Below are 25449 nucleotides of genomic sequence, written 5' to 3' on the forward strand. Positions count from 1 at the left end.
ATGGCGCATCCTGGTGCGGTGAGCTTCAGAGATCCTGGGTTATTTGATTGCCGCTTCCTTTTCTTTCCAGTGTGGTGGGGAACAAAGATGTGTAAAAGGGCCCCATCAGAAAGCAGGAGGCCCACCTGCAGAGTGTGGAGAAAATGTCACTGTCCTGAGAGATCTGCAGGGGAGACATGTCCCCAGGAGGCAGCGGTTGCTATGGAGGAAGGTAGAAGGAGGTTTGGGAGAACTGCAGCATATGGGTGAGCTTGCCGACTGCGAAGCAGGAGTTCCAGGGGCAGCAGGGGAGCATGTGGGAAGGACCTCGAGGCTGTGTGGAGACAGGGGTATGGTGAACCGTCCAGGAGGTGGCTTGGCCCCAGGTGCAGGGAGAGGCGCTCTGAGCCGTGTGGAGGTGTTTGGATAGGGCTGTGGAGGGGAGGCATCTGTGGAGGGGTCCCACGGAGGCCTGGAGGGCAACCTGAGGGGACTGCCGTGGGAGCTCCTTGCTGGGCGAGGAGCCAGCGAGCCGAGGCCCTCTGAGGGGCAGGCTGGGAGAGCTGGGGCGATGGTTCTTCTGTGGTCCTAGGATGCTGCTCTCAGTGGCCCCCAGAGGCTCTTCCCTCCACCCTCAGGTGGTCACTGGCCTTCCAGCAGTGGCTCCTCCCTCAGGGAGTGGTGGGTTGTCATGCCACCAGCCCCACCTGGTGGCACAGTCCAGTAAGCCCCTTCTCTTGCTGCCCTTCAAGTGGCTGCTGACAGGTGCCTGTGACTCTGCTGCCCCAGCTCCTCTCTTTAAGCTCAGTGCACACTTGGCTCGATTTCTACATTGAGCTGAAGTTTGTGTGATGAAACGCAGCCGTGATGAGGGGGACAGTCCAGCACCTCCACAGCACTGTGCCACCAGCCCCTGTCCTAGTTCCAAAGCACTTCCATGAACAGCCCTGTCACCTGCTCCCTCAGCACCATGGGCCTGCAGGCCAGCTCCTGCTCTGTGGCTCCTCCTGTTCCAGGTATCCCACAGAATGGACTTGTCCAGCGTGCAGCCTCCCTGCCTGGCTTCTCTCACTTAGTGTGGTTTCAGCTCTGGTTCCTGTTACACCAGTGCCATGACCGCATTCCTTGAGAGGCAGAATAACATCCCATGGCGTCACGTACACGCTCTAACTCTACCCCACGTCTCTCACTGTGTTCTCAGGAAAAATGTGTTTGACAAACACAAGATCAATCCACATGATTCAAATGAACACATGAAAAATAACTTTGCTGAGATTCAAAAGCCACAGCTCTGGATGGACTCAGTGAGGGGCTAGGTTGATGTGGTCCAAGTAGCTAGAAATCTAACTCGATATACAGAGAGATTTTAAAATGTACAGAAAGTAAATCAACTGCTTATGCATTTGACAATGTTCACTAAATAATCACCTCCCTCTCTAAGACACCTTTCCCCTGCGAGATTTGGTTGGGGTCTAGGTCGTTCTGCCTGACAAGACCTGAACTGAAGGAAATCTCTGGGAATTTATGCAACTCTGAGGCTTGAACCAACTTGTCTGGGTGCCAGAAGACACAAATTGGCTTTCTTCAGAGAAGTCTGCATTTATGTGTGGCTTTAAAAAAATAGAAATGTCTACCAAATAGAATAACAAACAAATAATAAAATCAAACAAAATACACTTTCTGGTTCAGAAGTGAAATAAGTTTTATACTTCATAAAATCCAACAGATAAAATGCGTTTTATAGTTTAGAAATGTGTGGACCCCAATCCTTCCCAGGGCAGAAAGCCTAAACCCCTGGACTTCAGGGATTCTCTTCAGGGGGTCCATTCACAAGCTTCTCCACTAGGAGGCGAGCAAGGAAAGGAGGAGAAGGAACTGGATTTTGTCAAGTGAGCCAGGTAGCTCTTATTGAAGTGTGACAGACACCTTTTATTTGTTTGAAACAAACAAACAAACAAATTAATTAATACATTAATTTATTTATTATATAAATTATGAAATTTAAATAATAAGTTTGAAATAAAGTGAAGTTAGCCAATCCCTAAAAACCAATGCCAAATGTTCTCTCTGATATAAAGGGGCTGATTCATAGTGGGGTAGGGAGTCCGAACAAGAGAGGAATAGACAAACTCTAGATAGGGCAGAGGGGTGGGAGAGGAATGAAGAGGGCATGGGGTTAGAAATGATGGTGGAATGAGATGGACATCATTATACAAAGCACATGTATGAAGACATGAATTGGTGTGAATATACTTTATGTACAACCAGAGATGTGAACAACTGTGCTCCATAGGTGTAATATGAATTGTAATGCACTCTGCTGTCATATGTAAATTAAAAAAAATGGTCTGAAATAGAAGTTTGAACTGTGGTATTACCAGGGCCACCTACAACAGGTAGCTAGGAGTTAGTCTAGCTTTAATAAGGAGATAGAGGAGGAGGGAGGAGGAGGAGGAGGAGGAGGAGGAGGAGGAGGGAGAGAATAGGAGGAGGAGGAGGAAGAAGAGGAGGAGGAGGAGGAAGAAGACAACAGCATGAGAACAATAAAGGGGGGCAGCAGAAGGGAAGGAAGGAAGCACAGGACAAGGGAAAGAGGGAGGAAGATGAAAGTGGGAGAGGAAGGAGAATCCAACCACAACACCTCACTGTTCCCAGGGAGAGGGGCAGAGGCCAGCTAAGGAAAGGGGTGGGGGAAGAGGTGAGAGAAGAAGAGGAGGAAGGGGAGGGAGGAGGGAGGAGGATATGAGACTGGGTGGAGAGAGCCCTGCTGGTGACACTCAGAGCCCTCCCCTGGAGCAAGCAGGCTCCCTCCACAAGGACCCAGAGAGCCCAGGTGCTGAGTGCAGAGGCTGAAGGCTGTGGATCCAGAGAAGGAGCCAGCAAAGCCATGGTGAGCCTTTGGCCCAGAGATTCTAGACACGCAGAGAAACTCTCCTGGGGCTGGAGGGGCAGGGGGCATGGGACAAGAAACAAGCCATTTCATTTTTGGTTTTTAACATGCAGAAACCCAAAATGCTCTCAGTCTCAGAATGTGATCCTAGGGTGTCAGGTGGCCGATGTCCTCCCCTGAGAGTCTCTGGTGAGAGGAAAGTGGTGCTTGGGCAGTGAAACATGGTGCTGCCAGAGAGGTGTCCTCTGCAGAAAACATGGCCCTCAGGGCTGCAGAGAACCTGGGATGCTGTCATTCAGTTCTCAAAAATTTATTTCTTATTTAAAAAAGAAAATGAACTGCTTTGCTTCTCTGGAGTCTGGTTATGTAATTCTCTTAGGTATTTGAAGCATTGACTGATCATGATCAAGTGTGAGAAGACAGCAGTCGATCTAAACACCAAAGGTCATTAAGCACCAAGGAAGACTTAACAAATATACAAATATTCAGTAATTTGACCTGAAAGCTCCATAGACAAGCAGGCACAAAAATTACTGGGATATAGAAAAGCATCAGAGCAATGATGATCAGCAATTTGAGACTGAAACATGAAATCAAAATGGAACAAAACTGCAGGAGGTTTGGGTTGATTTGATGTGACTTTTTCTCCCTTGTCTGGGAAACCTCTGATGGGGGACAGGGTTTGTGCATTTGTGTGTTTTATCTGGAACTTTCAGAAAGTTGCAGGTACCCCACCCCTCCCAGGTGCTTTAAACCTGTCTCCAATCTAAATTGTCCTGTATTTTATTGCAGATATTTCCAAGGAAATGTCAGAGTGCACAGAGGGGCTTGTGGATCACCAAGTTGTGGATCTGGACAGTGCTCTGCTGGGGTATGTTGTGACAGCCACACATTTCTAAGCCTTTTAATTTATGTTCATTTTCTCAAACATCCACTGAGTGTGCATAGATGCAGGGAAAATTATTAGGTGGACCTCTACCAATTCCATCCCTCTGTGACCTCTCTCTTCTTCCTCAAGCCCTTGGTACTTCCCCAAGAACCCACAACCCCAATCTTGCCTGCCACAGCCTGTGCTGCAGACTCCAAATCCCGACAATCCCACAAAAGCTTTCAATTGAGAATGAATAAGGTTAGCGAATAAAGCAATTTCTGCCGTTCCAGTGTGAACTCCTTCAGGGCAGGGGACTTGGTCACCTTTTTGGTCCTCCTCTCAGTGATGTTGGAAGTTTTCTGTGAGTCTCAAGATGCTCCAGCCACAGCTGGGACCTTTCCCCATGTCGGCCTTTAGGAAATCATCCCAGGATAAAATAGTAGACTATAAGTATTGGAGTTTTATGATATTATACTTCAATTCGTTTTAAATGATTGACAATCAATAAGAAAATGAAATTTGAATTTCTAAAATGCTAGTTAAATTTCTCATAAAGGAATTTTGAGGAAAAAAAAAACATTTTACAAAATAGACCTAGAAAGCCATTGTAACCATAAAAAACAATGCCACAAGGAAGATATCCCATGTTCAAGCAGAGATCTTGGTTCTGCATCCCATCTGCTAACAACTAGGGCTTGATACTGAGTGGTCACTTACCCTCCTGGGCCCTCAGCTCCTCCTCTCTGAGTGGCAGCTCAGCCTGGAGACAAGAGCTGGGCTCTTCTCAGCTGAAACACTTGAGTAGACATGCTTCCTGCTCTGTCTTTCAGAATTCCTGGCACATCATGGAACTGACTGTTGGACCTACCACTATTCTGAACAACCCATGAACTGGGAAAGTGCTAGAAAGTTCTGCAAAGAAAGGTACACGGATTTAGTTGCCATACAAAATAAGAGAGAAATTGAGTACCTGGAGAAGATGGTGCCCTTCAACCGTTTTTACTACTGGATAGGAATCCGGAAGATAGGAAACATATGGACATGGGTGGGAACCAACAAGCCTCTCACAAAAGAAGCAGAGAACTGGGGACCTGGAGAGCCCAACAATAGGGCCAAGGAAGACTGTGTGGAGATCTACATTAAGAGGATGAGATATGGGGGCAAGTGGAACGATGAAGCCTGCCACAAACCAAAGGCAGCCCTCTGCTACACAGGTGGGGGACCAGGCCACGAGGAAGACCTGAGCTAGAATAATCAGACCTACCCCATGGGAGTGCTGGGAAGGGGAGCAGGAGCTAGCTCACTCTGATCTGCTTCCTGTCCCCCAACTAGGCATGGACCAGGTCACTGCTGAGCATTTCTGGTGTGTGAAGCCGGTTCCTACACCCCACACCCATACCCCTAATTCCCGTCCCATCCAGGTGCTAAGTACATTATATGGGAGGCAGGGAGGAGGAGTTAGACAGCTAGGGCCACTGATGGAGGGCAGGAAGTGGACACCAAGAGCAGGGCTGGCTGAGAGCTGGGCTCACCTGGCCTGTGTCCTCCTTGTAAAGCAGGAGCCTGGGCTGAAAGCTGCCTCCGTGACCTCCTGGCACAACACTACACAGGCTTGTTGGGTGGGTATTACAACAGTTCCAGCCCAGCCAGGATTTTTCCAAGCCGGATTTTAGGATTTTATCACTGAAACATGGTTCATTTGGTTCCTCGTAAACTGGAATCTCTGCTCCTTTAGAAATTTGGACTTTTTATCTTGGTGCTTCCCATAAGGAAGGACTCCAAGCACAGTGCAGAGGTGGGTGAGGCCCAGCCTTCATTTACCCATCATTGCACTGAAAGCCAGCCATTTCAAGAGTTTCAGTGTAAGCAGCCTAAGCAACATCTCCCCAGGTGTCAGCATGTAACTCTCAGCAAGTTGACTTTAAAAGCACACATGTGTCCTGGGCTGTATGCCTAGCATATTTTATAAACTGAATTTTTAGCATGTGATTTTTATGCAAAAGTGCTTTGAACATATAAATAAACCTTTCCTGCTTATTAAAATAGCGCAGATAAGCAGTTACCTATGACTAAAGAAATATCTATTAATCCTAAAAGGCAATCAATTGAGACACTGTTTCTCTGACCCTCTTAAAGCTTCTTGCACACCCGGGTCATGCAGTGGCCACGGAGAATGCGTGGAAACCATCAACAATTACACCTGTAACTGTGATGCTGGACACTATGGGCCCCAGTGTCAGTTTGGTAAGCCCCTTCACTCCTTTGCAAGTAACAAGACTCACTGTAGCTTATGATGGGAGTTGGTTGGGATGAAATGATACTAGCCATTCTGAGAAATGGGAAGTTGTGATCAGAAGTTATAGTTTTGCAAGGTGTTATCTGTCTGCAAAGATTCCACATGTCAGTGTAAGGTTCAATTCACTTCACAGGTGTTTCTGATTTCTACAAGAAACAGGTGTGTATTGAACGCTAATGTAAGGAGTCAGGGGAGATCGATTCCTGCTCTCAGGGAGCTCACAAACTGATGAGCTTAATGACTTAATTAGAGTTCTTTAGTCTGAAAGAAACTGTACAGTTTACTCTTAGGAGAGAGTTACACAGAAGGCAATCTCACTTTTTTATAAAGTGATGACAGGGAAAGCCAGGAGAAAAGTTCATGATGATACATAGCATATGTCAGAGATGTGTAACAGCAAATTCTCCATGTTCACTTGGGCTAAGTATTTCAGGAGAACAAATGGAAGATCTGTCATAAAACCTTCCCTTAAAGGATTTTTGGTTAGTTAAGGGAAATCTTATCTGTTCACAATTGAGTGTGAGGGAGACAAGCTGCAGTGAGCCCAGGGCCTGGAGCTGCTGGTGAAGGAGCCCAGCCTTATCTGCAGTGAGCGGCTCCTTAGTCTTCCCCGGCAAGTGGACAGTTAACCCGGAAGCACATGGTGGGCGATGGAGAGGCTCTTCCTGGTCTTTGTCAGTCACTCAGAGGCAAGGAGGTGGAAATGGAAAGGAGGGAACACCCAGGTTAAAGCCAGGCCTTGACCCTGTCACCTACTACTGAAGGAGACACGCGATACTTTGACTGATGTTGGTAGTTTCAGAATAAGTTTTAGGTGTCTGATGCATAGAATAGAAAATTATTGAAAAAAGCAATATTTGTAAAGAATATGACTTAAAGCCAAAGTGGATTCAGATGTCAACTGACTGGAATAGATCCAACTCATTTTTCTTAATCTCTGAGCCAGGACTGCTACCTAAAATTTTACTCCTGTTCTGGAACTTTATTTTTTAAACCTTATATAAATGTATTCCCATTCCTCTGCTTTCAAACATTTAGGTTTTTTTTCTTTTTTTTTTTTGGTCTTGCTTTCCATCATGCCTTTCTTTTCTGTTTCTGTTTCAACATAACATCACTCGTCTGGGTTCCTACATAGGCAGGAATCCCAGCTCTTTAACACTATTAACTTCAACTTCCATCTTTTCCTATGGCTTTTTATGACTTGTCAAACTTTCTTACTTTTGTGGACCCACAGATTTCTCTTTGGACTGAAAAAATCTGTCTTGAGCCCTCAACTCCAAATATGTGAAGGATTTATTTGGTGATATCTAAAAGAATATCAAGTCAATTGTCCCAGCCAGCTTTCCTTTATGCACTCTTTATCTGCCTGTAGAGCTACTATGCTCACAGGCACTGCTGTGACAGTCTCACCTCCCCCAACATGTATGCAAGGTAATCCGTTATCAATATTCAGAAATTATGATTTTCTCCAATTTGTGTCCTGTTGTCAACTCTGTCACTGCCCACATTGTCTTTCTTCTAAATGATTGACATATTCTTCTAGATGTGATCCATACCTTTAAATTTGCTTCCCTCAAATATATTGCTCATGCCTGCTAACAATTAAAAAATAATTAAATATAGCCTATATGTGTGACCATCCACCCTAATATTTGTGCTTAACACTTGTCCTACAGATGAAATCAAAGCCCCTCAAGACCTAACATAAACTTGATCTTGGTCCTCATTATATTAACAAAAAAAGTGAAGAGTATTTAATCTGAGTTCCTATATTTCTTCCTAATCACATCAGACATCATTCTCTGTCACCTCTTTCCTTCAAGTAACATCAAAATACTTGTGTTTTCCCATTTGCCAAGTGTGTTTTTTATCATTGAATTTTCTCAAGGGTTTGTTATCATGTTTAACATGTGGCTGACACTATTGTTCATCTTCGAGACATAGTCCAGGAATCATTCCTTCCAGAAATATTTTCTTGGATAGCAAACTAGGCACATGGTTATCAAGTGGAGACCTTGGATTCACGTCCAGACACTAGGCCCTTCACCCTTCCCAACACTGTATCTTTCCTTATTGAAGTGGTCCAGTGTGAAGCATTGGAGGCGCCAGTGATGGGTACCATGATCTGTAATCACCCTTTGGGAGACTTCAGCTTCAGCTCACAGTGTGACTTTGCATGTTTTGAGGGAACAAGCTTACTTGGTCTGGATAAAATAAGTTGTGGGCCATCTGGAAACTGGTCCTCTACAGAACCAACCTGTCAAGGTGAGTAACTTCCAACTAAATACTATATCATAATAGCCCTGGGTTTACAGTCTGAGAAAATGCAGAAGAGTCTTGCTCATCTATGCTCCATCTTCTCCATGTATTTATTCTCATTGTTTCCATGCTTGTTGAGAGTCACACTGAAAACTTCTTTAAGATCAACAACTGCCTTATTCCTGGTTGCATCTCTGGGAGTCAGGTTGTGCCTGGAATACATTAGGCACTTTTGTGTGCACCTGAATTGAATTGGACCATTTAATTTCCTTTGATTCAGACTTGTACTGAATGTGGAAAATAGAAAAATTCTCCTCATTGCTTGAAACCAATTTTCACTGAAGTCTCAGGACGAGGTCAGAAGGAGAGCTCTATGTTGATCATAAGGAATAAGACATGAGACACACATTTTTCACGGGCCATGAAAGGGCATGAAATGTACAGGTTGTGGTTTCCAAGTCTGAGTCTGATCTTCTGTTTCTGGAGAAGGTAGTCAAAAGTCAGTGAGCTAAACTTCTGCAGTGGACCTAAAGGGAAAAACAGCAGAACAGAGGGCAGGAGGATTCCTGGAGTTTTACCACGCCCCTTCCAAGAAGTCTGCTTATGCAGATCCCTGTTTGCTCTGAATTTCTGACTCCCAATACTCCAGTGTATTCAGGCTCTGGTGTGATAGTTGTTCCCCAGCCAAGGCCTTCACTCCCACTTGAACTGGTCTGGGTTTAAAATTCTCTCCCCAGATAATTCCAATGATACAATGTGAAGATTAGTGAATATTTAGGTAGGACTTCTGAAGAGCCAGGATCTGTTCTAGGGTTTTGACTTATAGTTATCAAATAACATGTAGCTCCTACCAACTCCATGAAGTTAATACACTTATCATCATTAACCATTTATGCATGAAGAAACTGAGGTTGCAGGCTTTAAGTGATCTTGCTTGAAGACACAGGGTTGTCAAGTGAGCTGGGATTCAAACCCAGGCAGCAGGTCCTCTTAACCTTTCCCAACACTGTCTCTTTCCTTACTGAAGTGGTCCAGTGTGAGGCTTTGGAGGCCCCAGATCTGGGCAGCATGGACTGCACTCACCCTCTGGGAACCTTCAGCTTCAGCTCACAGTGTACCTTCAAATGCTCTGTGGGAACAAAGCTACTTGGGGATGGTAAAACAAGATGTGGCCCACTTGGAAACTGGTCATCTCCAGAACCAACCTGTCAAGGTCAGTGACTTCTGATTAGTGGCTTTGCCATTGTAGTTCTGGGTTTACAGTCTGAAAAAGCCCCCCCAAAGCCCTGATCTGTTTCCATTGCTCCTCGTGTTCCTTTTCCCTTCTCCCACACTCTTGAGTCCCTTTCTGTAGTTACCCATGTGTCCCAGCACTGGGAGCCTCATGGGGTCTACTGGTGCCATATCTGTGACTGCATCTGCTGCACTCAGGCTCTGCCTGCAATCAGGCACTTTTCTTGTGCACCTGAACTGAATCAGGTAACAATTTTCCTTCATTTGGACTTGTACTCTTTATAGAATATAGAAAAATTCTCCTAATTCCTTGAATCTATTCTTCATTGAAATTTGAAGAGCAATATCCAAATGAAAGCTTGTATTTGATTCATAAGGAATAAGACAATATGTTGTAATTCTTGCCGGAATGGCATAGAACGTTCCAAATATGTAGCTTTTGATTTCCAAGTCTTCTTTTGGTCTTCTGTGCTAACAATCAGAGCAGAGATATAGACACATTTTCTGAGGAGGATTGTAAAAAAATTCAAAGAACTGAATTTCCTCTTAGCTTAGGAGAATAATGCAGGCTCAAGGACAGAATGATTTCTAAACTTTATGTTCTCCCCTTCCAAGAGAACAGAATATGGAGGTGTACTCTTTCTCAGAAACTCCAAATCCCAACACACTAAAGTACCTCAGGGGCAGAGATCTAATAGTTACTCCCAGCCACTCTGGTCTTCCCACTTATACCCATCAGGTTTAGGTTCTCTCTCCAGATAATGCCAATAGCGCCTATGTGAAGAATAGTTAAGATCTAGTTAGGGCAAGCCATGTATGTTCTAGGCGTTTCATGCAGTAATTCAGTGGCATGCAGCTCTCCCACCAGGGATTAATACAGTCATCATCTTTGTCCTTTTGTAGATGAAGACACTGAAGTTGCAAGGCTTAAGCGACCTTGCCTGAGGCACATGGTTATTACCTGGCCGAGCTGGGTTCAAATCTCAGCACCAGGCCCTCTTAACTCTTCCCAACACTGTCTCTTTCCTTACTGAAGTGGTCCAGTGTGCGGCTTTGGAGGCCCCAGAGCTGGGCAGCATGGTCTGCACTCACCCTTTGAGAGTCTTTGGCTTTGGCTCACAGTGTACCTTCAAATGCTCCGAGGGAACAAAGCTACTTGGGGATGGTAAAACAAGATGTGGCCCACTTGGAAACTGGTCATCTCCAGAACCAACCTGTCAAGGTCAGTGACTTCTGACTGGAGGCTTTGCCATGGTAGTCCTGGTTCATGAGAAACGCAGAAGTCCTGCTATCTGTGTCCATGCTACTCCGTGTTGCTCCATGTATTTCATTCTCATCGCCCACACATTTCTTGAGGTCATCTACAGTTACCTATTTCCCCTGGCACTTTCTTGTGCACCTGATCAGATTGAATGATTTACTTTCCTTAGTTTGGACTTGTACTGACTGTGGAATATAGAAAAATTCTCCTTGTAGCTTGAGACCAATCTTCACTGAAGTCTCAGGACGAGGTCAGAAGGAATGAAAGGTCATGAAATGGCATGAAATGTACAGGCTGTGGTTTCCAATTCTGAGTCTGATCTTTGAACCACCAGTCAGAGCAGGAAAATCAATAGTGGAGAAGGTAGTCAAAAGTCAGTGAGCTAAACTTCTGCAATGAACCTAAAGGGAAAAACAGCAGAACAGAGGGCAGGAGGATTCCTGGAGTTTTACCACGCCCCTTCCAAGAAGTCTGCTTATGCAGATCCCTGTTTGCTCTGAATTTCTGACTCCCAATACTCCAGTGTATTCAGGCTCTGGTGTGATAGTTGTTCCCCAGCCAAGGCCTTCACTCCCACTTGAACTGGTCTGGGTTTAAAATTCTCTCCCCAGATAATTCCAATGATACAATGTGAAGATTAGTGAATATTTAGGTAGGACTTCTGAAGAGCCAGGATCTGTTCTAGGGTTTTGACTTATAGTTATCAAATAACATGTAGCTCCTACCAACTCCATGAAGTTAATACACTTATCATCATTAACCATTTATGCATGAAGAAACTGAGGTTGCAGGCTTTAAGTGATCTTGCTTGAAGACACAGGGTTGTCAAGTGAGCTGGGATTCAAACCCAGGCAGCAGGTCCTCTTAACCCTTCCCAACACTGTCTCTTTCCTTACTGAAGTGGTCCAGTGTGAGGCTTTGGAGGCCCCAGATCTGGGCAGCATGGACTGCACTCACCCTCTGGGAACCTTCAGCTTCAGCTCACAGTGTATCTTCAAATGCTCTGTGGGAACAAAGCTACTTGGAGATGGTAAAACAAGATGTGGCCCACTTGGAAACTGGTCATCTCCAGAACCAACCTGTCAAGGTGAGTGACTTCTGACTGGAGGGTTTGCCATGGTAGTCCTGGGTTACAGCCTGAAAAAGCCCTGAAGAGCCTTGCTGTCCCGTGTTCCTGTTGCAGCACATGTTTTATTAACCTGCACTTGTTGAGTTCAGTTATCCATCTGCCCTGGCACTGAAGCCTTCTGAAGATCAGTGGTGTCTTATTCATGCCTGTGGGGCTCTACTATTCCTGGAATAGATCAGACACTCTCTACACACCTGAATTAAATTGGATGATAGTTTTCCTTCATTTCGTCTTGGACTTTATTGGAAAATAAGGAACTCTAGTAATTTGAGTCTCATCTTCATTGAATCTTAAGGGGAAGGTCAGATGGATGGCCCACCTTTGATCAAAAAGGAAGGACATCAGAAGTGCAATCCTTGCCCAAATGGCATGAAAGGGCATGAAACATGTAGCCATTGGTTTCCAAGTCTGAATTTGATCTGGGACTAACACTGAAAGCCTGGGAATTGATACAGTTTCTGGAAAGTATTGTCAAAATCCAAAGAGCTCTCCTCTGCATCTGAATTAAGGATAGTAAGAACGGAATGGACACCAGGATTATTCTAATGCCTTTTCCTTCTCTCCTAAAACATCTATTATCCTGGCCATTCTTGTTCTGAACCTCTCACTGCCAACTCTCCGGTATACTGAGCTCACATAATAGTTATTCCCCTTCCAAGCTCTTCGTTCCCACTTACCAATCTGACTTTGAATCATCTGTCCAGATAATGCCACAGATAACAATATGAAGAAGAAACCCAACACTTAGGACTTCTTAAGAGCATTACTCTGTTCTAAGCACTTGACTTACAGAAATTGAATGATATGTAGCTCCTGGAATAGCTCTATGAGGTTAATGCACTTATCATCTTTGACCTTTTATAAATGATTAAACTGACGTTGCAGGGCTTAAATGACCTTGCTTGAAAGTACATGGTTGAGCTGGAATTCAGATCCTGCAGCAGGTCCTCTTAACCCTTTCCAACACTGTCTCTTTCCTTACTGAAGTGGTCCAGTGTGAGGCTTTGGAGGTCCCAGATCTGGGCATCATGGACTGCACTCACCCTCTGGGCACCTTCGGCTTCAGCTCACAGTGTATCTTCAAATGCTCTGTGGGAACAAAGCTACTTGGAGATGGTAAAACAAGATGTGGCCCACTTGGAAACTGGTCATCTCCAGAACCAACCTGTCAAGGTCAGTGACTTCTGATTAGTGGCTTTGCCATTGTAGTTCTGGGGTACAGTCTGGGAAAATGCAGAACAATCTTGTGATTCCATGTTCCAGTTGCTGCACGTGTCTCCTTCTCATTTATTGCCTAGGTTTTGAGTTTGGTGATCCATCCACCCTGGTTCTGAGGACTTCTTGAGATCAGCAGTGGGTGTTGTTGTTGTTGTTTTACTTTCCCCTCCCTCCAGTCTTCCTTCCTCCTTGTCCCCTTCTTTTACTGATCTCCCTTTGATTTTCAAGAGATCCCCCACCATTTTCTTTTCCCTTTTCCTCTTAGCTTCCACATATGAGAGAAACCATGTGACACTTGACCTTCTGAGTTTGGCTTATTTCATTTATCATAATGTTCTGAAGTTCTATCCATTTTCCAGCAAATGACATTATTTCATTTTTCTTTATGTTTTATGAAATATCATTGTGTGTATATATGTATGTATGTATGTGTGTGTGTATGTGTGTGTATATATATATACCATATTTTCTTTATCCACTTATCAATAAGTGGAAACCTAGGTTGGGTCTACAGTTTGTTTTTGTGAATTATGCTGCTGCAAACATGGGTATGCTTGTATCACACTATCGTATGCGGACATTATTAGGACAAGTACTGAGCAGTGGAATAGCTGGGTCATATGGTTTCCATGTCTAGTCTTTTGAAGAAGCTTCCTACTGATTTCCATAATGGTTGTACTATTTAAGAATCCCAGCAACAGTGTAAAAGTGTTCCTTTTCCCCCACATCATCATCATCATTATCATCATCATCATCATCATCATCATCATTATTATTTACTGGGATTGAACCCAAGGGAACTTAACCAATAAGCCATATCCCTTAATTTTTTGTTTTGAGACAGGGTCTCAGTAAATGGCTTAGGGGCTAAGTTGCTGAGGTTGGCTTCAAACTTGTGATTCTCATGCCTCATCCTCCTGAGCCACTAGGATTAGAGGTGTGTGCCACATCCCAGCTGTGTTTGTATTCTTGATGACTGTGATTTAAGATTCCTTTTTTTTTTTGTTTTGTTTTAAGATTCTTGATGATGATGTCATAAGATGAAATGTCAGTGTAGTTTTGATTTGTATTTCCCTGCTAATGATGTTGAACATTTTGTCATAAATTTCTCGATCATTTGTATTTCCTCTTTTGAGAATTGTCTGTTTAGTTCAATTACCCATTTAATAATTGGGTTATTTGTTTTTCTGGTGTTAAGTTTTATGAGTTCTTTATTCTGGATATTAATACTCAATCAAAAGAGTACCTAGCAAAGATTTTCCCCATTCTGTAGGTTCTCTCTTCACATTCTTAATTGTTTCATTTGCTGTGCAGAAAGTTTTAAAATTTGATTCAATCCCATTTATTAAGATTGGCATTATTTTCTGAGCTTTAAGGTGTCTTACTGAGAAAGCCGTTGCCTGTTCCTATATGCCTGAGTGTTGCCTCTACATTTTCTTCTAGGAGTAGTAAAGTTTCTAGTCTAATTCCTATAGGTCTTTGATTCATTTTGAGTTGATATTTTTGCAAGGTGAGAGAAAAAGATGTAGTTTAATTCTTGTTTATATGGATAACCAGTTTCCCAGCACCATTTGTTTCAGTTTGGGTGATTTCTATTGTCATATCATCAAGTTTTCTGTTTCTTCTGTCAGGTGTACTATGCTCACTAAATGTGTTTTTAATTTGCAATATTTCCTGTGAATTTTCTCTTATAGTTGGCATATCACTGTCAGCATTATTCATCCTGTGTTGAATGTTTTCTACCTTGTCCTTTGGAGTCAAATAGCTTATTAATAATTATAGTTATTTTCAATTCCAAGTCCTTTACTTCAAACATGTGAACCATACTGAATTTGGTTCTGATAATCACTTTTAAGTTTCAGACTCATTTTCTCTTGCCTTTGACATGCTTTATAATTTTTTTGTTGAAAGGCAAAATCATGAGGTGAATAGTCCTTTACTATGTGTCTATTTTTATGACAGTACCATACAGTTTTGCTTTTTTTGGTTTAGAATTGCTTTGGCTATTTTGGGTCTTTTATTCTTCCAAGTGAATTTTTTCAAGTCTTGTGAAGACTGTCATCGGTGTTTTTATGGGGATTGCATTGAATCTGTATATTGCTTTTGGTAATATGGCCATTTAGCAATGTTAATCCTGCCTATCCATAAACATAGGAGGACTTTCCATCTTCTGTGTCTTCAATTTTTTCCTTCAAGTTTCTATAGTTTTCATTGTAGAGGTCTTTTGCCGCCTTGGTTAGATTTATTCCTAGGTATTTTATTGTTTTGAGTCTATTTATTGTGAATAAAATTGTTTTCCTGATTTCTTTCTCAGCAGTTTCATTGTTGGTATATAGGAAAACTATTGATTTTTGTAGGTTGATTTTGCAGAATTTGTTTATTAAGGAGTCTTTTGGTGGACCTTTTTGGATCTTCTAAGTATAGGATCATATCATCTGCAAACAGCTATGTTTGACATTTTCCTTTCCTATTTTTATCCCTCTTATTTCCTTCTCTTACCTAACTGCTCTGGCTAGAATTTCTAGTATATATAAATTGGAGTGGTGATAGTGGGCATCCTTGTCTCTTGGTCCAGATTTTAAAGGGAATGCTTTCGTTTTTTTCCCAGTTACTATGATGTTGGTTTTGGGTTTTTCATATATATCTTTTATGATGTTGAGTGAGGTTCCTTCTATTTCTAACAGTGTTTTTTTTTTTTTTTAAATCGTGAATCTGTGCTGAAATTTGTCAAAGGCTTTCTCTGTATATGTTGAGATGGTTAAGATTTTTTGGTCCTGAATTCTATTTATGTGATGAATTACATTTATTGATTTGCATATGTTAAACCATCCTTACATCTCTGGGGTAAAACCAACTTGATCATGATGTAAAATCTTCTGAATATCTTGTTCAATATTATTTGCTAATATTTTATTAAGGACTTTTGCATCTAAGTTAATCAAGGATATTGGTTTGTAATTCTCTTTCCTTATCTAGTGTTCTTATCTAGTTTGGGTATGAATGTTATATTGGTTTCATAGAATGAATTTGGAAGTGTCCCATTCCTTTCCATTTCATGGAATAATTTGAGGAGCATTGGCCTTAATTCTTCTTTAAAGGTCTGGTAGAAGAATTCATCTGATTATGGATTTTTCTTTTATGGAAGTTTTAAAAAAATATTATACTAGTTACTGGTCTGTTTAAATTTTCTATGTCCTTTTGATTCAATTTTGACAGATTGTATGTGTCTAGAAATGTATCCTTTATTCTAGGTTTTACAATTTGTTGGAGTATAAGTTTCCAAAGTAGTCTCTAATAATCCACTGGATTTCTATGATGTCTTTGGTGATTTATTCTTTTTCATCTCTGATTTTATTAATTTAGGTATTTTTTTCTTTTTCTTTTGGTTAGTTTGTTAAGGGTTTATCAAACTTTTTTATCTTCTCAAAGAGCCAACTTTTTGTTTTGTTGATCCTTTGTGTTTTTTTTAAATTCTCAATTTCATTGATTTAAACTCTTAATTATTTTCTTTCTTCTACTCATTTCATGATTGGTTTGTTCTTCATTTGTAAAGGGCCTTGAGTTACATTATCAGGTTATTTATTTTAGATCTTTCTAGTTTTCTTCATAGGCAATCATAGCTATAAACCTTCCTCTTAGAACCGGCTTCAGAGTATTCCAAAAGTTCTGGTATGTTGTATCATATTCTCATTCGAATCTTAGAATTTTTAAATGTCCCCTGATTTCTTCTATCACTCATTCATCATTCAAGAATGTATTGTTCAATCTCCATGTGTTTATATAATTTCTGTAGGGATTTTTGGTGTCGAATTCAAATTTCATTCCATTATGATCTGACCAGCAGTAAAAAAATTATATCAATTTTTATTTGTATTTACTAAAAGTTGCTTTGTGGCCTAAAATATGGTCTAGTTTGGAGATGGTTCCATGAACCACTGAGAAGAAATTGTATTTGCTCTTATTGGATGTATTCTATAGATGTCTGTTACGTTCACTTGACTTATTGTATTTTTCAGGTACAAAGTATCTTAACTGAGTTTTGACCTATCTAATGTTGAGGGAGGTGTGCTGAAATCACCAGTATTATAGTATTGTGTCCATCTGAGGCTTCAATTTGTGTAGTGTCTCTCTTATGTAATTAGTTGCACCCATGTTTGGGGCATAAATATTTATTATGGTTATATTTTCTTGTTGATCGTTCCCTTTACCAGTATGAAGTGACTTTATTTGTCTCTTCTGATTAATTTTGACTTGAATTCTGCTTTATTACAATACGAGAGTAGCTATTCCTGTTAGTTTTCAGGCTCCATTTACATGGTATATAAATTTCCATTTTTTCACTTTCAGCCTGTGGCTGTCTTTGCATGTAAGGTGAGTCTCTTGAAAATAGCCTAGAGGATCTTGTTTTTATCTGTTCTGTCTGCCTATGTCTTTCAATTGAAGAGTTGAGACCTTTTACATTCAATGTTATTGCAGAGAGATGTTTATTAATTTCTGCCATTTTGATTTATTTCTAATGTTTAATTTGGTCCTGTTTCTCATTTGCTTAGCTACTCTTCAAATGATATCTGTTGATCTTTGAGCTCTGGGGTTTGTTTTTTATTTCTTCTGTTTGTAGTATTTCTTTAAGTAGGTTCTGTATTGCCAGCTTAGTAGTCATAAATCATTTTAGTTTCTGCTTATCTTGTAGAGTTCTTATTTCATCTTGATTTTGAAGTATGGATATAGCAATCTTGTTTGATCTTTATTTTCTTTCAGAACTTGGAACACATTTCAATACTTCCTGACTTTTAAAGTTTGTACTGAGAAATCAGAAGTAATTTTGATTGGCTTGCTTCTAAATGTAACCTTAGGTTCTCTCTTGAGGCTTTAAAAATTCTATCCTTGTTCTGTACATTAGGCATTTTAATTATAATGTGTTGTGGAGAAGTTATTCTTTGATCTTGCCTATTTGGGGTCTGAATGTGTCCTTTATCTGAATATCCATCTCACTCTCAAGGTTTGGAAAATTTTCGGTTGTTATTTCCCTGAAGAGGTTATCCATTCTATTAGCCTGTATCTCAAAACCCTCCTCAATTCCAGTGATTCTTAAGTTTGGTCTCAATATTGTCCCAGAGTTCTTATTCATTCTGATCATAGTTACTTATTTTGCTTTCTTTAGTGTGTCTGAATGTTCATTTCTGGCCACTTTGTCTCCCAGTCTGAGATTCTGTCTTCACAATGGTTGACTCTATCAGAGAGACTTTCAGTTGAACATCTTATTTGATTTATTATGTCTTTCATTTCCATGGTTTCTGTTTGGTTCCTTTTCTATATCTCTGTCTCTTTATTGAATTTCTCATTCATATGCTGTACTAATTTCCTTAATTCATTCAGTTTTTTCCTGTGTTCTCTTGGAATTCAGTGATCATTTTTATAATCATTCTTTAATTGATATTTCATTCATTTCATTATATTTGGGGTCAGTTGCTGGTACTATGTATGACCTTTATATGGTGTTCACCTTGTTTTTACATATTTCTTGTATGTCTGTGTTGGGTTTTATGCATCTGTTGGGACAAATTCCTCTTATACCCTTACTTTGGGGTGTGTGTGTGTGTGTGTGTGTGTGTGTGTGTGTGTGTGGTGTTGGGGATCGAACCCAGGGCCTTGTGCATGTGAGGCAATAATTCTATCAACTGAGCTATATCCAAAGCCCCATAATTTTAGGATTTTTTAGGCATGTCCTTCACTTGCCAAAGTGTTGTAGAGTGATCTAGATTGGGATAGGGTAATAGGTGTGGTATCCACAGACTTCGCATTAATTCTTTCTGTTTTTACTGTAGGGATAGGTGTCTGTGAGTAGGACCTGAGGGTCCACTTCTAGCAATTCCTACTTGGGGTCTGGTTATTAGTTTGTGTTTTTGTATTTTCTATTCTTTGTACTAAAGTATAGCTAAAGTTTGGATGTCATTAAATTGTGCACAGAGGTGTGCTGTCTTTTGGCTGAGTTTTAGTTCAGCAACAGAGTCTCCACTCTGTGAACTTGTAGTCTCCCAGCACCTCATAGAATAGGGGAAACAAACAGTAGCAACAACTGATGCAATCAATCTATAGCATTAAAATAAATGCTCAGTTTCTACTATGACATATACATTAATGACCACAAAAAAACAGGAATGATAGTGTCAGCAATTACCAACAGCAAAAATAATTAAGAACCCAAACTAGATCTAGCATTAAAGAAAGCAGAACATGTCAGGTGTGTTATCCACAGCAATGATAATTGCATCAACATGAATGGTGGGGGCAGGAGTTATATAAGCAGTAGTTATAAAAGATGGGGAAAGTGTAGTTCATTTAGAGAAAAGGAAGTGTGATAGGATGGTAGAAGAGAGTTTACATATTCAAAAACTAATAGAGAGAATGCAGAAGAGATACAGCAGGTGATGCATATCAGAATGAGGAGGAAAAAAAAATAAGAAACCAAAGTAAAGGGAGATAGAAAGAGAGAATTTTGTTCTCATATGCCCACAAACACAGCCTTCCCAGGCTTAGCCCCTGAGTGTATTCACACCCTCCATTTCGGATTTCTGACCTGCTTCAAAAAACACACGAGTTGCCAGACCCAAAGGAAAAGTGAATTGGGCTCTGCTTTGTTTTTCTGGCCTGAAGCCCCCTGGGTACAATCTTCTCTGGGCCTGTTTCACTCATGTTCTGCTAGGCACAACCTAGGTCATGAGGTAGGCACTTGGGGGACAGTATGGCAATGCGTGCTATGACCTCCCAGTCCTGCAGCAGCAACTGCAGCATGGCCACCTCAAGGTGGCTCTCGATTCAGTTCTTTGCCTGCTAGTTGAGAAGCACAGAGCACTTTCCTAACATCAGTTTGCAGCATAGCCTCTGGAGCAGCGAAGTTCAGGCTGCTTTTCTCATCTACAGGCTTTTTGAATCCAAATCTGTGCCTGTGTTCCTCTCTGTTATCCCTCTCCTCTGCATGAACCAGCCCACTGCTGCAGCTGACTTGGCTCTAATGTGCTCCTTCATGTTCTTTGTTTAATTAATCCAAATTTCTGAGTCTCTAAGACACTATGACTGTCCAGTTTTGGAACTGGAGTTAAATCCCTATTTTGCTGAGAGGCGGTACTCCTGTACTTGCATCCTGAGCCATGGAGTAATGGGAATGCAGCCTTCCTCTAATCTACCATCTTGACTTTCCAAGATCAATAGTGTTTTCTTCATGGTTGTCTATGTGGGACTCAGATATAACTGGAATATATTAGGCACTTTCTTTTCACCTGAGTTGAATTGGAAAGTTCAATTTCCCTTCATTTGGTCTTGTACTAAGTGTGGAAAATAGAAAAATTCTCCTAATTTCTTAAGACCAATCTTCATTAAATTCTCAAGAGTAAGGTCAGAATTATGGTTCATTTTTTATTGAAAAGGAGTGAGAAATGAGAGTTGGAATGTAATAGTTGTCCAAATGTGATGGTAAGGCCTGAAATGAGCCCACTGATTTCCAACTTTTCACTTCATCTTCTGTACTATCAATCAGAGCAGGGAAATTGATGCTCTTTTTTGAGAAGTTGGTCAAAATCCAAAGAGCTAAGCTTCTGTAACTGAGATAAGTAGAATAAAGACAGAATGGAGGCCAAGATGATTCCTGAACTTTCATCTTTTTCCTGCATTGAAGACTCAGTTTGGAGACCAGCTCTTTCTCTGACCCTCCTGCTCCCAACAGTCAAAAATACTCTGGCTGAGGTTAGAATTATTTCCCAACTAAGCTGGTAAGTCACCTTTAATGCAATTTTAGTTTTAAAAATCCAATTACTGCCAATGATGACAAACTACCTATATTTAATTAGATCTTCTATGAAGCGTGCTGTACTCTGAGTCCTTGATTTATAGTAATTGAATGGCATGTATTTCCCACACCAACTTCATGAGAGTAATATAGTTATCATTGTTGACCTTTTATAGATGCAGAAATTGAAGTTTCAGACTTTAAGTGACCTTGCTTGAAGACACGTCATTGTCAACTGGCTGAGCTGGGATTCAAACCCAGGCAGCAGGCCCCCTTAACCCTTCCCAAAACTGTCTCTTTCCTTACTGAAGTGGTCCAGTGTGAGGCTTTGGAGGCCCCAGAGCTGGGCAGCATGGACTGCACTCACCCTCTGGGAACCTTCAGCTTCGGATCGCAGTGTGCCTTCAAATGCTCTGAGGGAACAAAGCTACTTGGAGATGGCAAAACAAGATGTGGCCCACTTGGAAACTGGTCATCTCCAGAACCCACCTGTCAAGGTGAGTGACTTTAGACTAGAGGCCTTGCATTGGTCATCCTGTGCTTCTGGTTTTAGAAAATGGAGCAGAGTCATGAAGAAGTCTTTATTTACTTTTGGATCATAATTTAATAAGGCATAGATTGTAATGTAATGCTTTTCTAAGGCATCATTCTAACTAAAATCAAAAAATAACCCCCCCCCAAAAGGGTTGTTTGCCTCTAAATCCAACCATCAGTGCGCAATTGGGTTACAGCAATATAATGTGGTTACGTTTTCATTTTATTTTTCTAATTGCCATGGTGTAAGCAATCAGTCTTGCTGAAGAGTTCAGTTTTGTTCCTCACCTCTTATTAACACTTGTTTTTTATATGGTGTCCTACTCAATACCAACCAATTTTCTTCACAGGGTTGGAAGTCTTTCTAGATTGGTTTATTTGGTGTGTCTTAACATATTTTTTTGCTTTTCCTCTCACGTGAACTACCAGGGAAGTAACACTGCTGTAAAAACACACAAAGCAAGCTGGCCACAGAGGCACAGGCCTGTGATCCCAGTGGCTCGGGAGGCTGAGGTAGGAGGATGGCAAGTTCAAAGCCAGCCTCAGCAAAAGTGAGGCACTAAGCAACCCACTCAGACTCTGTCTCTAAGTAAAATACAAAATAGGCCTTGGAATGTGGCTCAGAGGCTAAGTGACCTGAGTTTAATCTCCAGTACAAATAAACCCACAAAGCAATCTCTTCATCTCTTCACATTTGAAATACCCGTAGATTTTTTTTCCTTTTTAACTGCCAAGATTATCCCCACATGGAAGAATATTGGTGGTTGTCTGCACATGGGAAGTTCTGATGACATTTTCTACATTTATCCTTCTGAATCACTAGTTTAAGTAGTTCAATTCTCAAAAGAAACATTAAAATCCTTTATCAAAATCCTAGAACTAAATTGTCTAATCTACCAAATTTTACAGAATTGGGATTGTAGAGTTGGGATGTTTTTCAAAGCTTCCTGGGTGAGCTCTACAACAGGAGAGAAGGTGGAGATTCTGCACATTTGTGAGAATACTCCAGGGTGCTGTTAGGCAAGGTGTGTGCCCTGCTGCTTCATCAGGGCTGCTGGGGCTTCACCCCCAACCTACCACTCATCATCATTCCAAGAAGATAAAGTCTGGAAGCATCACCAGAAGTAACATCTAGAAATGAGGACTGCTATATGCCTGTGGATGGTCCCATCTTAGGTCAGACAGCTTTGGCTAAAAATCTTTGATCAAGGGAGAGTTCTCTGCTCCGAAGTACTATCTTGAGTTCTTCTGTTCTGTCTTTTCCATTGAAGTGATTCAGTGTGAGCCTCTGACAGCACCTGACTTGGGGTCCATGGACTGCACTCACCCTCTGGCCAACTTCAGTTTTACCTCCACGTGCACCTTCAGCTGCTCAGAGGGAACCGAGCTAATTGGGGAGAAGAGAACTGTTTGTGGATCCTCTGGAATCTGGTCCAGCCCTCAACCAATATGTCAACGTAAGTTCGCCCAATACACAGAAGACTTGAAGATGGGGCTGATGGACACACAGACGGTGGGACACATCTACTAAACTTGACGCTTCATTTTGTACAATACAAGTTTGTATGCATTAACTACTATAAAATGCTTGGCTGTCCTTGTCTCCTCCTCTAGTGACAGCCATTTCTGTTTTTCATTCTCAGCACTTCCTGTCTGAACTTTTAAAATCTAACCCGCTGTCTCTGTGACTTAGCTCTTCTCCATTGTTCTTTTCCTCTGCTATCTGACTTCTCTTCTCTGTTAGTCCCTTGAAATGCCTCCTCAGAGGTCATCCGTGGCCACCTAATTCCCCAAATCATGGATTCTTCTCACTTGCCCCTCAGCTGATGTCTCCCAAGTCTGAGCAAGAGAAGGACTGTCTTCTTCACCTTCCTCTCTCCTCCACCTGACAGGTGCCAGCAACACTTGCTGGATCAAAGGCACATTAAATTAGCATATGAGAGGATGGCCATAAGGTCTGCCCCACATGCCATCTGCACAGGCTACAGAGGGCCTCCTGGGTTGGGGTCTGTAGAAGTCACTAGAGAAGCCAACCTCTGTGTGTCTGGAGTGCAGTGGGGCAGGCAGCAGAGAGTGGCAAGAAGGCCTCTGAGCCTCAGGTTGTCGGGTACGTTTGCTTTGCAGCCTGGCTAGCATCCATTCCCTCATCTTCCTCAAGCCAACAGGTGCCTGTTTGGTACCTCTGGGAACTTCAGCCTCTCAGCATCCTGTATTTGAGAGTCGGGTGGAGGCATTGTGTGAGTGCTCAGCAAAGCAGCTAGAGGATCAAGGGCCCCAGTTGGACCCTGTGCCAACATGGGAGGTAGCTTCCTTCATCAGGAGGTATCCAAGGCAGGTTTCTCACATTGGAACTTTCTCAATAAAAATGAAACTGCAAATGGACTGAGTTTATATTCACAAAGGATGTGTAACTGAGTCCTTTTCCTTGTTGGGGAAGGAAGTGGAGGGAGGTGGTAGGCCTACATCACTTGATGGATCAGTGCAGGTCTTGGTGAATAACCTCTAGTGCTTACGATTACACGTGTGCTTTAAAGTAAAAACACTAGTCGTTTCCTTTGACAAGTTTCCCAGGTCAATCATTGGCTTCTCTTTTTCCTGAAGCTGTATCTGACTTTGTAGATCTTCTCTGTGTCTGAGGTCCAACCATTGAACAAAGCTCAATACAATGATAACCTTTTCTTGCCAAGATTTTGTAGACATTCCCAGGAATTCTACCAAACACCCATCAGGCGACAGAGAATCTCTAGGCACTAGGCTAAAGGCTGGGCCAATCTGTTTCTGTGGTAGACTCCTGGGGGGGCCTTTCCATGCATCCCATCTGTCATGGTCATCAAGGGGCTGTAATGGGAAGCTAGGAAGGAAAATGTCAAGAATCAGGAGCTGCACCAGGGAAATGATGCTGTGGTCTCATATGTGCCTTCCTGCTTTCTGTTTCAGAACCAGACAGTTTCTCAAAGATCAAGAAAATTCTTGTTCTCCATAACTCACTCCTCATTTCAGTGGCAGCCATAGTCACTGCATTCTCTGGGTTGGCATTTATCATTTGTGTCACTAGGCGATTAAGAAAAGGTAAGTGAATTTAACTTCATATGAAAATAAAAGAAGTATAAAGTTAAAAAGAAAGAAAGAAAGAGCCTCACAGGAAATTGAGTGTATTAGATTCACTTGAAGCAGGATGCCAAGCTTAAAGTTCTATAGACAATCAACCCAGGACACACCTCCATTAAAGCAGGCTGGCTGACTTGCTTTGCATTAGGCAAATTTTGAAAATGCCTGTTATCTTGTAGACATCTTGCTAGGGGGATAACAACTAACTGAGATGTTTACTCTTATTTAATTGTGAGAAAAGGAGGCATAATCTCTGTCCTCTAAGCACCTACATGCCTCTGATTTCAGTTTTACAGTTTCACTGGGAAGTGAACCTAACATCCACTAAGGTTTTCAGGTGCTGCTCTCAAAAGCCTGACTTCTTGAAGAGTCCCAGTCCTGTCTGTTTCTGGACTGTCCCTGGGGAAACCCCCTATCCTCTCCCTGCTGTCTATCACCAAGGAAGGCCACAGCTGTAACCAATAACTCCATGCGCACCGACCTCCAGCCTGGGCTGGAGAGAAGGCAGAGCAGGACTGCCCTGAGCAGCTACTGTCTGCTTCCTGGACTCAGAGTGGAACACCAGCAGAGAGGCACACAGTGTCACTCCCCGTTGCCCCCTGCAGGGCCCACCCCTGAAGGTGGGCAAGAGTCTGCAGCAGGCCTTGGTGTGCACTGCCACATGTGGCCAACTCCTTTGGCAGAACCATTCACAGCTACAACTCACAGGCACTGGGCAGCTTTTAAGATATACCTGTTTCAAGTTCAGTGGCCATGGACAGCCTCAAAGCAAGTGCAGACCAACTCCTCTGTGCTAACTCTCTGTGGCATCAATGGGTTCACATTTAAGTTTCCCTTCCTTCCAATAAGGCAGCATGTGTTCTGTCCCTGGATGTGGGATGCCATGCA

General features: G+C 42.0%; 1 protein-coding gene across 1 annotated transcript; it reads left to right on the plus strand.

The window, feature by feature from the left end:
- LOC308651331 (L-selectin-like) lies at nucleotides 1–24530 on the plus strand (the record flags this gene model as incomplete). Its single annotated transcript, XM_081298244.1, has 7 exons — nucleotides 1–18; nucleotides 3662–3740; nucleotides 4571–4954; nucleotides 5877–5984; nucleotides 21231–21416; nucleotides 22725–22910; nucleotides 24391–24530. The coding sequence occupies 7 exons, from the start codon at nucleotides 1–3 to the stop codon at nucleotides 24528–24530; spliced, it is 1101 nt and encodes a 366-aa protein (XP_081154370.1).
- Between the last annotated feature and the right edge of the window lie 919 nt (nucleotides 24531–25449).

The sequence above is a fragment of the Spermophilus citellus genome (genome assembly GCF_964194105.1).
Source record: "Spermophilus citellus genome assembly, chromosome: 6".
Taxonomy (NCBI): domain Eukaryota; kingdom Metazoa; phylum Chordata; class Mammalia; order Rodentia; family Sciuridae; genus Spermophilus; species Spermophilus citellus.